A 12,606-nucleotide genomic window follows, 5' to 3' on the forward strand; every position below is an offset into this window, starting at 1 on the left:
AGAGATCTACATTTGTTTGGAAAAGCTTGGTTTAGGTAAAAAGATAATGCACAGGCTGTGTGCAGCACAAGACTCTTCAGCACCAAAGTACCTTTACCAAGAAAAATGCGGGCTACGATACTGTTAAATAACTTTGCTTCTTATTGCGCTCCTGAGACCCGCCACCAGTTCACCCCCAGTGCACCTATGTTAATTCACTGCTGGGCTCTTGCTAGATGACAGTTTGGCTCCATCATCCTTTACAGTCTTACAGCACAATTAAAGCAAGGCCCTGTGCTTTCAAACCTCCCCATAACCTCATGTCAAACAAAAGGCATGCTCAGTGTCTTGTATACGAAACATCACTACGACAGCCTTTGTGTTATTTCAGGCACCTGGTATTGAAAAAAATAATAGCAAGAATTACACATTGTGAGCACAGCCAACACTGAAGAGGGGGGCTACCCCTGCGAGAAATGGACGTGAGCCACTTTGCACTATTTGCTCTATTTGGAGCTTAATCATTACAGGCCTTAGATAGGCAAAGTTTAGCCTATTTTTTAACTGTTTACTGGAAAAATATCTCAATATCTTTCCCTCCTACCATTTGCAGCTAGATACTGTTCTTCATCAATACAGTGATGGCATTACAGCCTGAAGCAGCTCAGACACAGGCAAGACGCACTGGTGCGTCGCCTCCCTGAGCTGTCACTTCCAGATGTCAGAAAATAATCTTCTGCTTTGTACTAATTCATCTCATTTGGCAATCACGTAAGTCAACACATTGTCCTTTTCCCTCTAAAAACTCTCTTACATCGCTGAAATACTTACATGAAAATGAAATATAATTGTCCAAATGAGGCCAAGCACAATGGAAGGTTTTCCTTCAATAATGTCAGCAACATGAATATTTATGAGCTTGAGCTAGGGGAAAAAAAAAGGATCATTGTTAACAAAGAAAATATTCCACCAGCTAAACTGGCTTTAGTTGTGAATTTTGACATTAATACTCACTGATCTGCTCTTTAAAAATGTCAAAGCATTTTCTATGTTGCTTCTGCACTGGAAGGTATTAAATCCTTTTTCCCGTGGCTGTGAAGCAAAAAGAAGAGGTTACATCCTTAGTCGTAAAAACTAATTTTCTTTTATATTTTGGTAATGGAAGTCCTGCAAAGATCCACAAATTACTTCAGATCAACTTATTTCAGTGTGTTTCAGTGTCAGTGGTAGAAGTTACTTGCAGATAGCTCTATGACTCCAGAGGGATCACTCACACACTTACAATTAAGCATATCAAGAAATCTTTGCTGGATTTGACAAAGGACAAAGTCAGTGAAGGGTCTGGAGAACAAGTCTTATGAGGAACGGCTGAGGGAGCTGGGGTTGTTTAGCCTGGAGAAGAGGAGGCTGAGGGGAGACCTTATCGCTCTCTACAACGACCTGACAGGAGGTTGTAGCAAGGCAGGGGGTCGGTCTCTTCTCCCAACTAACAAGCGATAGGGCGAGAGGAAATGGCCTCAAGCTGCACCAGGGGAAGTTTGGGTTGGATATTAGGAAAAACTGATTCACCAAAAGGGTTGTCAAGCATTGGCACAGGCTGCCCAGGGAGGTGGTGGAGTCTCCATCCCTGGAGGTATTTAAAAGAAGGGTAGATGTGGTGCTTGAGGACACGGTTTAGTGGTGGCCTGGGCAGTGATAGGTTAGCGGTTGGACTCTATGATCTTAAGGGTCTTTTCCAACCTTAACGATTCTATGATTCTATAATATTTTTATTACTCTATCTTACCAGATGTTCACCTGAAAGCACTTCCAACAGATCCAAAAGCAAATGTCCTTGCTGTATGTCTGTATACAGGTCTGAGATAACAGAAGGAGGTGTATGCTGCAAAATAAATTTCAATACTTGTCACACAATCTTTTGCCATTTTGAATTCAACACACTACATAGTATCACAGATTGCTCTGTAAAAAAACCATTTACCATCCTTTACTCTTTCAATAAGCTGAAATATAAGTCTTGCATCTAATCAGCCATATCCTGCTTCTTCTAACCCATTATTATGTTTGTCTCTTATTCCTCTTGTCCTACATCTGAGTTTTATTGGGGTAATTTTAGCCCTCATTTTCAAGTATTTATACTTTTCAAGGAGGTATGTGGCAAAAAACCCAAAAGCTTTGAAAAAGGGAAAGTTAAGAGAAGCAGTTAATTCATATTTTGACTTCTTAATCAATGTATCCCAAGTACAAGTTTGACTAAAAAGCTGAGTAACTAAACCCTCACTCTTTTCACCCACTTGTGGACAGCCCAAACCTACCATGAGCTCAGCAGCTTCTACTCAAGGAGGGACCAAAACAGGATTACTTTTTTTTACCTGAGCGAGTCAGAACCCCAGCACATGGAGCATGAGCTGCTCTGTGAAAGCTTAAAGAGCACCGACACTACTATGTGGTTTGTCTTAATACTTACCAGTCAATCAGGTCATCCTGTTAAACTCATGTTCCTGGATTGTATAATAGAATAATACTTACCTAAACACAGTAAAACTAATCACAAATACAGAACCTCATAAAACCCTGAGAAGTGTGCCACAATCCAGCACAATTATGTTTTACTACATCAGCAAGAAAGACACTGTCATCTACTTACAAACCATCTCTTACAAATGTCCTTGAACGATTACCAACACAATGCTGTGACACCTATTAAACAAATGCTTTCCAGAGGCTACTTTTTCCAGCCAATACCTAAAATCTTATATTAATTTTGTTTATTCCTAAAAAACTTAATCTCCATATAGCACATCCAAATCAAAAAGGCAAAAGGCATGTCCTTCCTAAAGAATCCCCTTCTTACCTTTGCCAGTATTGAATTTATCCAGCTAGTGAACGTTTTCTTCTGTGTAAACTCTCGCTGCACTGGGGGAAAAAAAAGAAAAGAATGGTTAATGGAAAAAAAATATCTGGTTCTATTTCTTTCTCAGAAATATACATAGCATCCATCTCAAACCTAAGGTCTGTTCTTCCAGATATTAAGATACAATATAATATTAGTTTTTCTCAACTCTTATTTTAGTGCTGACATTTTCTTGCTTGCAGAGATGATACTGCAAGGACCTCCACAAGCATACTTCTAGTGGGTGCAGTAAAGAACAACTAATTAAGGTTTTCTCAAAACCTCCGCAGATGCAAACAGCAACATGAACGCATCATCCTACAGAGCAATACGTCTGGAATAACTACATCCATTCCTAAGTGTTCCTTGAAAGACCCAGGGCCGCCCACTTCCCAGCTGGGGTCAATCCTCCCGCCGCATGGGAAAGGCAGCAGGAGACTGACCAGGCCATCAGCTTGCAAGAAGAAATTAATCTTGCAGAGGGGGTGGAAAAGGATGATCTCTTCTGCCTCTGAAAACACACTTTTGCACAAAAGATAAATGTGAAGGCATGTTTGACATCGTGAGGCAAGTGCAAGACTACTCAGCAATACTTTATTACACTCTGGTAATTTGGCAAACACAAACCAGTCCTGGGTGGCTTTTCATCATCCAAGATGGCTTCATCAGCTCACAAAGCAGAGCAAGCTGCTTAAGGATAACACAGGCTCCTGCTCCTAAGCCCACCATCCAACCCACAGACCTCCTTCTGCTTCACCAGGCAGGTGAGAGGCGAGAAAAACATCCACGCATTACGTGTGTCGAGAGCTGTTTTCTATCCTGTAGCTAACACGTCTTTCAACAGTCCTCCTCTAATCTGCAATACTATGGTCCTGTCAGAGCATGAAACAGTTGATTTCCCCTTTTCTGCTTCTCTTTAAATATCACAGAGATCATGATAAACAGTAAGATAAAGGCAGTCTTAAAGACAGGGACAAAAATGCAATCTCAAAATTCTTTTTTGTTTTGAAAATAGAAAGTAAGTGCAAACATACCACACAGACGAATCAACATTGCAAGGCTCACAAGGACATAAATAGCATGGAGATACTGGCTTCATGTTAGCACAGGACCCAGCCACACCCTTTGGTTGAGTACCCATGAGGGAGCCGTTCCAATTACTTAACAAGCCATTATTGAGTAGCTGTGCTCAATTTTATCAGGCAGGCAAGGCTGCTATTGCTGGCACTTGAAAAGGGACAGAAAGCAAATATTAACTACTCTGCCCGACGCCAGTGACTCTTCCAGCTGTAGCTCTTGCCAAACACACACTACTGCTACTGATCTGGAAAACTTGCTTTTGGGGTTGGTTACAGAAAGACGGTTAGGATGAGGAGATTTGGTCTTGTTCTGTTTGAATCTCTCCATATTAATGTGCAGAAGCATTATGCAATGTGGGCCAGATGTTGCAAGTGTTGATTCACCTGGGCAGCTCTCAGCCAAACATCTCACCCGGTGAAAGTATAAGGTGGTTATTTCACTGCACCCACCTAAGCAGACCTTACACCCTTCCCAAGCTACAGCCACTGCCTAGTGCATCCCACTGGGCAGCCTTCCAAGCAGCTGCAGCTGCCATGTGGCTTATTTTCCTTCCCAAATAAATAATAATAATAATTTAAAAAACTTTGTTGTGAATCAATAACAAAACTCCATGCCTGCCAGCATCTCCCCAGACTGTAGTGCAGAGGTCACTCTGCCTCCGTCCAGGCCACACAAAATACAGCTCAGTACAGATGTGCTTCGGGCACAGCGGCAAGCAGTCATATTTCAATTTTCAGGCCGAATGTGTTTTTCCTCCCAGCTCTCCTCCTACATAACTGCTCAGAGGTGCTAATGATTTAATCAAGCTCTCAAATTCTTATCTCTACCACGTGGTTAATTAATATGGATTTTTATGAGGATGAATGGATTCTTTGTTAGGCATTTTTATAGGACTCTAAGCGACCTTGATTTTCTCTTGCCCTAGTTTTCAAAATGTCACTGACCCAGAATAAAAAACGTTATCAGAAAAAACCTGATCATGGTCTTTACTTTGGGCCAAAACTCACTGAGCCAAAAAGTGGATCTGAGAGAACAAAATAAGAACCTGCTAATCTGAAAACACCCCAAATCTATCACATTTCACCCTGTGATTTAAAGCTAATCTTCAGAACAACTCTTTAGGGAGGAATAACGCGTAGAAGCAGCACGTCACGTAGGCTAGCTGAAAATCAATACACACTGCTGGACAATGACTGTTTTATCCAGTAATGAGCTATCCACAAGTGCTACAAACCAGAATAATCATTAAGGGCTGGAGCATGGGGACATGGCAGGGACCACAGTGGTGCTAAACCCTCCCAGGAGGAAGCAGAGGGGAGGGCAGGAGCGCCGCCAGCCATGGTTTTACTCTCAGCCTTCCTTTACAACGATACAGAAAAGCCAGACTTGAAATTAATGTCCTCTCTTCTGCTGCCTTTCGTGCCTCCCTTCCTGAGGTCAGAGGCAGCAGCTCGCAGGAAAGCACCGTCTCCTCCCTCAGCAGGGAGCTGGGGGAAGCAAACCACGGCAGAGCAGATGTACCCTGCCTGTCCACACTCATCAAACAGCATCACCAAAGAGCAAAGAGGTTTTCTTCTATCACAAGGACCAGTGCATCACTGCCAGTGACCCATTTACAACTGTGTGGCTTTTTTCTTAAAAAAAATAAAAATTTAAACAATTATTTAAAATCAATGAGCGTGAGACTGCCTGTCATCTTCCCATCTCTTTCACCAGAAAGAATTCCCTCCTGTGTATGATATTTTTATATCTTCCTTCCACCATTCAGGTCAGCTGAGGATATGTCTACAGTAGCAAGCATTGCAGCTCTACAGGAACAGAGGAGCAGATCAAAAGAGCTGGTGTTCAGGACGTGCCGTACCCACCACGTATGTAGGGAAGAAAGGTGGTGTTTGACTAGCCCTAGCCTGAATGCCCACAGCCAGCCATGGTACCTTCTTAGAGCATTTATTTCAGCTTCATTCAAAATAACCATTTCCACACTCCCCAGCAGCTCGGGAATGAACCAAAGCATAGTCAGCAGGGATGACTGGGAGAGCCCCTTCAAGACAGCACTGCTGACATGAACTAAAACACCAAGCAGGTACAAGCGGTAAATTATAGGAATGATCAGAGGAACTGCTAAGTACTTGCTGACCCAGGGAGAGGGTGAGCAATTCACCCATGAGCCCTTTATATAGTCCCTTCCCCCAGTAACAAGAGTTTCATTTTCTGCCGACAGGAAATCTGGGAAAAGGAGTTATTTCCAGCATTTATGCCCACCAACATGGTGTTAAGCAATTAAAAACAAACACAGTATTTTTTGTTATGATTAGGAAGTTTATCCAAAGCCCAATGAAGGTGAGGAAAACATTTCTACAGGAATGGGTCTTTTCAAACCCAAATAGCATATAAATACTAACTAATTAACTACTACCATGTCTGTGCAGCAAGTGGGAACTTTTCCTTTCTACACTATTCCCTTCAACCTCCTTTTCCTTTTGAAAGCAAATTATTCAATTTATCAGAAGTGCTGCTAACTCAGGAAGCATGTTCACACCAAGTTCTGCCCTCCTGGCATTCCTAAACACGTTTGCTCTTCTCATTGCCAGGATCCTGGAGCTCTGAAACACCACTGCCTTTACTGCCACAACAGCCCATGACGTGAGGCACTGCAGTACTTGGGGGCATAGACCGAGGGTGCAGGTTAAAGTTCTAAAGGTACTAAGTCACATCATTTAGATATCAACATATTTTTAATGATAAGGGCTTAAGTGGGTTTTCTTGCATTTTAAAGAAAATCCACAGTGAAGCTGGGATTTGACTATAAGTGGCCTTCAGTGCCCTACAGAGGTGCCTCAGAAGCCATCCACTCCTTAGGCATTTTAATGTTGGCTTTTAACCATTTGTGCACCTGGATATGCCTTTAACAAATTGGAATTTTTCTAGCAGGGGACACATTTATACAACTATACAATCTATTTTTTTCCTTAGTTGTGTGAAACAGACAAAATACCCACGACTGATTTATTTATGCAGTGTCATGTGTCGGTTGCCTCTCCATCATCATCAGCCCCGTCACACGCCACGAAGCCGCGCAGCCAGGGGAACTGCAGACCAGGTCCTCACCCAGGCAGCACGAACAGAGCATAAATTTCTGTGCAGCTCCTATGGCTGCTTTTCAATTTGTAAAAGTCACCCTTGAAAAATCATAATAAACATTTAAGAGTGTTTTAGATCATTCTGGTTAAAGAAAAAAAAAGTGTAGCTGTAGTAACATATAGATGAGGCATACAGCTAGAACAAAAAAAAAATGTTGGGGAAGAATTAGTAGTCTACCTGACCTCTGGATAAATTAAGCAGGTCTCAGAGATGTATCCTCCTTTACGCGGAGATGAGTGCAATCTACTACATGCTGCACATCAAAAATCTACCCGTACATATCACCATATTTTCAATTTCACTTGAAAAGAAATAATTCATAAAGGATTAGACATAACTGCATGAAAATAGCATATTTCATTTATATCATTAAACACCCTTCAAAAACAGTTTTAGCAGTCACGTTCTGATGTGATCAGCTTTTGGGTTACAGTAATAAGCAGTTACATGCACACAGATTAATAAGCAGAGCCAAAAATTAGGACCCCTGCAGTTAATTAAACAGTGAAAGAGTAAGTACATGCCCCAAACTCCGAGAGCTAAAACACACTCTCTTGTATCTGAATTAGCTCAGCAAGCATGCAAAGAAAAGGGAAAAGAGAGTTCTGCACAGGCTTGGTGGGAAGCGCCACGCAGAGGGTCTGTTTCCTGTCCTAGAGAAGAAAGTGGAAGGATTTGTGTATGGAAAGGGAAGTGGAGGTTGGATCCTACCACAGGTAAACAGATTTACACCCCAAAAGCAAAAAAATATTCCTGCCTCAGAGCACCACAAACGCTGTTCTGTCTCTGCTGTAGCCACCCATCCGCAAGCGGCTGCACACTCCCCTTGCTGCAATCCCGCACGCAGGCTCGTCAGAGAGCAGTCATATCTCCAACTGTTCTCAAAACATTGCCATGAAGCCCTTCTCCCACCAAAGGAGGGGACACGCCACCCCATTTCAGGTAGCTGAAAACAATTTCGGATCCCAGCTGTGCCTCTTCCATTTACAGAAGGCCAAGCGCCAGGCTGGACCCCTCTACGGGGGCCAGCCCGTCCTGCGGCACTGGCAGGGAAGTGGGAGGAGGAGGTACAAGACAGGGCTCCCGCGTTACTCCTGCCATGCTGATTGCCAGCCAAGCCCTGCGCTCTCGCCTGCTCCCCCGTAGCTGCAGCAAAAGTGACTTCAGGTTTCAAAGATGGCCCACACGCCACAACAGAGCATCTCCCTGGCAAGCATCCTCCATTCAGCAAAATGTTTGCAGCCTGCCTGGCAGGAGAAACCTTTCCCTTAAATATTTCCCCACAGGATATATCCATAAAAGGTCCAGCTCCAGGCTTTTCACCTGCACTTTTAGGTGGCTGTGCAACGACACAAAACAGCTTTGCACCTGCTGTAAGTTGTGCTGCATGAGAAAAGTGGGAGAAAGCAGAGAGGTGCTGGAGGATAGGGCACAGATAATCTTGATCTTATTGTGATTTGATTTTATCATAACATCTAGGACAGAGGGAAGGAAAAAAGAACAGAAAAAAAGGAGCCCGAGTCCTGACATCATGCAACCATGTTGCTTTCATTTCTTTACTTATTTTCTTCAAGTTTTTCAAGCTTCATTAAATCCCCTTAAAATTTACTTGAAAAGAAAGACTCACTGAGAACAAAGTTACATTTTTATCTATTTTCCATTAACTTTCTTTACTGCATCTTTTAGGCTGAACACTAGTAAGGAAAGTGGATATTCATCCTTGAACACTTCTACCTAAAAACCCACTACAGAAAGTCCACTAAAGCAGGTTTTTACAGCATTAAGCCACCGGCACTAATTTAATAGAATTTGTATAATAATTAGAGCTACTAAGTAGTAACGCTTTTACTAATTATTCTAAGGAGGTTCTTCTTCCCATTTCCTTCCTTTTGTTCCCAAAAGTGCTGTCCTCCTCACAGAAGATTGTGACTTAAATCATAGACAAATATACCTAAAATGAGTGTTTGGTTTTACACATGGTAGCGAAGAAAAAAAGCTAACCATTTTGTTACATTTTTTTAGGCATATAATGCACAATTACCAAATGAAATGGCACATTAAGCTGACCTTGTCCTACTTAACCAGACTAGACAAGTGCTTTATCATCACTGGGATGTCTTGCAGGAACAATAGAAGATTGGATGACAAAGAATTTAAACGTAGAATAAAATATGAACAATACAGGCTAGATCTCTCTCCTGCTTTTTCCTTCTGTGCCAACTATTTACACATATCTCCTGTTACGCTGTGTATTATACAACACTGGACGTACTCTTTGCAGCTATACCTTAAGAATTTGAAAAGCAGATCATAACCAGTTATACATCCATCTTTAGTCGCCCAAAAATTAAATTGCTCTTCTAATACTTACAAGGAGCCATTCCTTGAACTGGGATTTCGCTAAAACTTCTCCAAGTCAACCTGAAGATTGGAAGTAATCAAAGTCTCTGGCTGCTCACTCACCAAAACGCATGGCTTCAACAATATCAGTGCAAACGTGGCTCATAAAAGTGACTTGGCAGAATATTCTTTTGCACAGTTTTAAACATTTCTCTCAACTAAGCACTGTAGTAATTTCACTGCAAGTGAGCTAAAAGCAAACAGCTCTGTGGAAACATGACTTAGCCCATCCGCCCTAGAATAACCAGGCTCTAAACACATCAAAGACAGGCTTTCCAGCAGTGCCAGTCCTGCTGCCTGGACCAGCCTCCTTGATAGCTGCCATGAATGTTTTCATGAGTATGTTCAGAGGAAAATCAGTCTTCCCAGGAAATTCTTACAGAAGAAAATTCAACACATGATTAAGGGAAACTCAGAAAGCTTATCCGAGAGGCCAGCTATGATGCACTCATCCTGTAACTGTTCAGATAGCTGCCATTAAATTGGAACAATTGAAAATCAGCCCGTGAATGCTTGCTTAACAAGTTATAACTCATTGTAAGGACGAAAGACTCTGACCTTTAAGAAATTTGTTTAGAAGCCACAAAAATTTTCTACTTGTTTTGGCCACGAGCTATCTTTCCACATGTGCAGGGGATATAGCAGTAAGAACAGAAAAACACATAAAATAAAAAGCACTGTAGTTAATAGCCTCACTAAGACAGCTTAATGCAACTAACTAATTGCCAGCAAATTGAAAACAAGGGAACTAATGAAATGGCATAACTGTTTTCATGCTGGTGATTCTCTTGAAAACAGTTTACAGTAACATGTATTCCAAGTAAACAAGCATAAGAACCAGTGAGCACATCTGTACCAAAAAAGGCAACGGATCTGAAAATACCATGAGAAAGTACTACAAGAGCTTTTATCTTTCATTTCACTGCTGAAATGTCTCTCATGAAAAACAGAAACATCTGCAAAGAAGCACAGACACGGACTAACTACACTGATCATAACGCTACTTTTAACAGGTTTCTCAGATTCCCTTCAACTTGTGCAGAGTCACAAATTTTTGCCAAAAATGTATATTAAAAAGGCACAGAAAACTTCAGTAACCTACCTTGCAGCATTAGATAGAGATCATCTATTTCGGAGGAAGCCTGCTCCTCTGTCGAGGGAGATGACTGCTTTGACGCCATATTAAATCCTATGGAGAGTCTTTAATCAGTTTCCAAACTGTAATAGATATTTTAAAAAAAATAAACATCAGTACAGTTTTACATTAAAATTGATGATATCAAAGATGCTCAGGTGTGCGGCACTGAGACACGCGGAGGGTTTTTTGGGTCTCCTTCCCTTGGTAGGCTGTTTCCTTAGTTCGTATAGAACAAAGCAACTGTTCCCGCTGTGTGAATCCACATTTTGGTCCCTTGCCTCTTTTCCAAGGGTGGCCAGCAATACTCCACAACACAAACCACGATCCCAGTGTTTCTTGCCATGAAAACAGAAGTACCAGGATTAGCAAAATCCTACCATAGTTCCTTTCTTTGAGAAATACAGGGTGACAAAAGCTTACAGTGCCTTCTGCAGATTTGTTGCTGCCAAATCATAAAGGTTTTTTTTAAATCTTTGTATTTTTCAGATATCTCTTCCTGTCTGGGTAATTGTTGCAGAATGGAAACAATTTAGGCAGAAACTGCAAAGATTAAGGCAAAATGAAAAAGCAGTGATTATCAGATGAGAATAATCACAGCTGCTGTTCCTGTCTGGTACTTTGTTACTCCTCAATCCCCATGAAGGAGTTTCTTTTCCAACTCCTCCATTTTCCTCTCCTTAAGATACCTCCCCTATCTCTAATGCAATTTTAGTGAACAACATGCTATGTCTTTCTTAGAAGTGTAACACTTTCTGTTACTGCAGTTCAATTTTCTACTGTGGGGAAAACTGGATACTAAGAAACAGACTCATTTTTATCAGGAACTTCCAAGTTAAATTCAAAAAGAAATAAAGCTGAAAATTAAATAATGGCTCCCCTTAAGCAATCTTTTTGCCTAACTGTAACCTTTTCATCAGAAGTACTAGGATCTACACACTACATATTAATAACTCATCTACCGAGTATATGTCAAAATAAAGGGTGTGAATAGTCCCTTGTGCATATGAATCACGAGGCAGCCTTTGTTTACTCCACTATATACTTTTTTTTTATCAATCCCTGCACAGAAAGGACAAGACGTGTTTAATGAGGAGCTAATCAATATTTTGTTTTCCCCACCCTGAACAATGTGTGTCCTTGTGCTTTATCCAGGAGCTTCTCTGATGGTGGGATAATTAAGTTCCTTACAAGATTTTCCATGGCACTCATCACACCAGCATCTGAGTGCTTCACAAACATCAATCAATTCACATTTACAGGATGTACATGAGATCAGGGGTTATTGCCCACATTTAGCATCATGGAACAGTTTGGCTTGGGAGGAACATTTAAAGACCATCTAGTCCGAACCTCCTGCATGGGACACCATTTTACTGATGCTGAGCAAAGGCACAGAGAGAATAAATGGGGGGAAAAGGTTGCTAACCTGACTCTGGTTTTCCAGAGAAGTAGATATGAGTTCATACGGCCAAAGCACCAATTTGAACTGCTGCAGTGAGCATGCGGCATTTCTGCAAGTCACCCACAACTTACAACTAAAACTCAAGGTACCAGATTCAAGAAAGGGGAGTTCTTGCTGGGGCAGGTACAGATGAGACCTATCTAGATAATCAGAGGAAAGGAAAAAATATTTTACAAGAGTTTGCCTAGCTTAGCCTAGCAAGAAGAGGAGGAAAGGAGTATTTGATCTTCGGCAGGCACAAGAACAAGATGATACAAGCAAGCCATGCCTTGAGGTTAAGATGGAAATCAGAAGATTTCCAAATAGTGGGTTCTAACAAGGCTGCCCAATACAGACAACTGGCACAAAGGCTTTATGTGGTTTTTAGATCGGAATTGTTCAGAAACAGACAACATAAAGTGGTTGCCTTTATTAAAGGAAACTTGGACCTCCAACCCCAGAGAGCTCTAAGAGTCCTCTGTTCCTGAGCTAGAAGTGTGAGTCTCAAGTCAGACAACCAAAAAATAACCACAG

The 12,606-nt window shown here is 41.6% G+C and overlaps 1 protein-coding gene across 1 annotated transcript in view; it reads right to left on the reverse strand.

The window, feature by feature from the left end:
* SYNE2 (spectrin repeat containing nuclear envelope protein 2) overlaps nt 1-12,606 on the reverse strand; it is a 197,669-nt gene that overhangs the window by 169,696 nt on the left and 15,367 nt on the right. The window contains exons 2-6 of the mRNA XM_064460954.1: nt 10,596-10,711; nt 2,834-2,895; nt 1,766-1,861; nt 994-1,071; nt 811-903 (exon numbers count right to left, since the gene is read on the reverse strand). Coding sequence (XP_064317024.1) covers nt 811-903; nt 994-1,071; nt 1,766-1,861; nt 2,834-2,895; nt 10,596-10,674 — 408 coding nt within the window. The 5' untranslated portion in view covers nt 10,675-10,711. The remainder of the gene's footprint in view (nt 1-810; nt 904-993; nt 1,072-1,765; nt 1,862-2,833; nt 2,896-10,595; nt 10,712-12,606) is intronic.

Source organism: Phalacrocorax carbo, chromosome 9 (genome assembly GCF_963921805.1).
Source record: "Phalacrocorax carbo chromosome 9, bPhaCar2.1, whole genome shotgun sequence".
Taxonomy (NCBI): domain Eukaryota; kingdom Metazoa; phylum Chordata; class Aves; order Suliformes; family Phalacrocoracidae; genus Phalacrocorax; species Phalacrocorax carbo.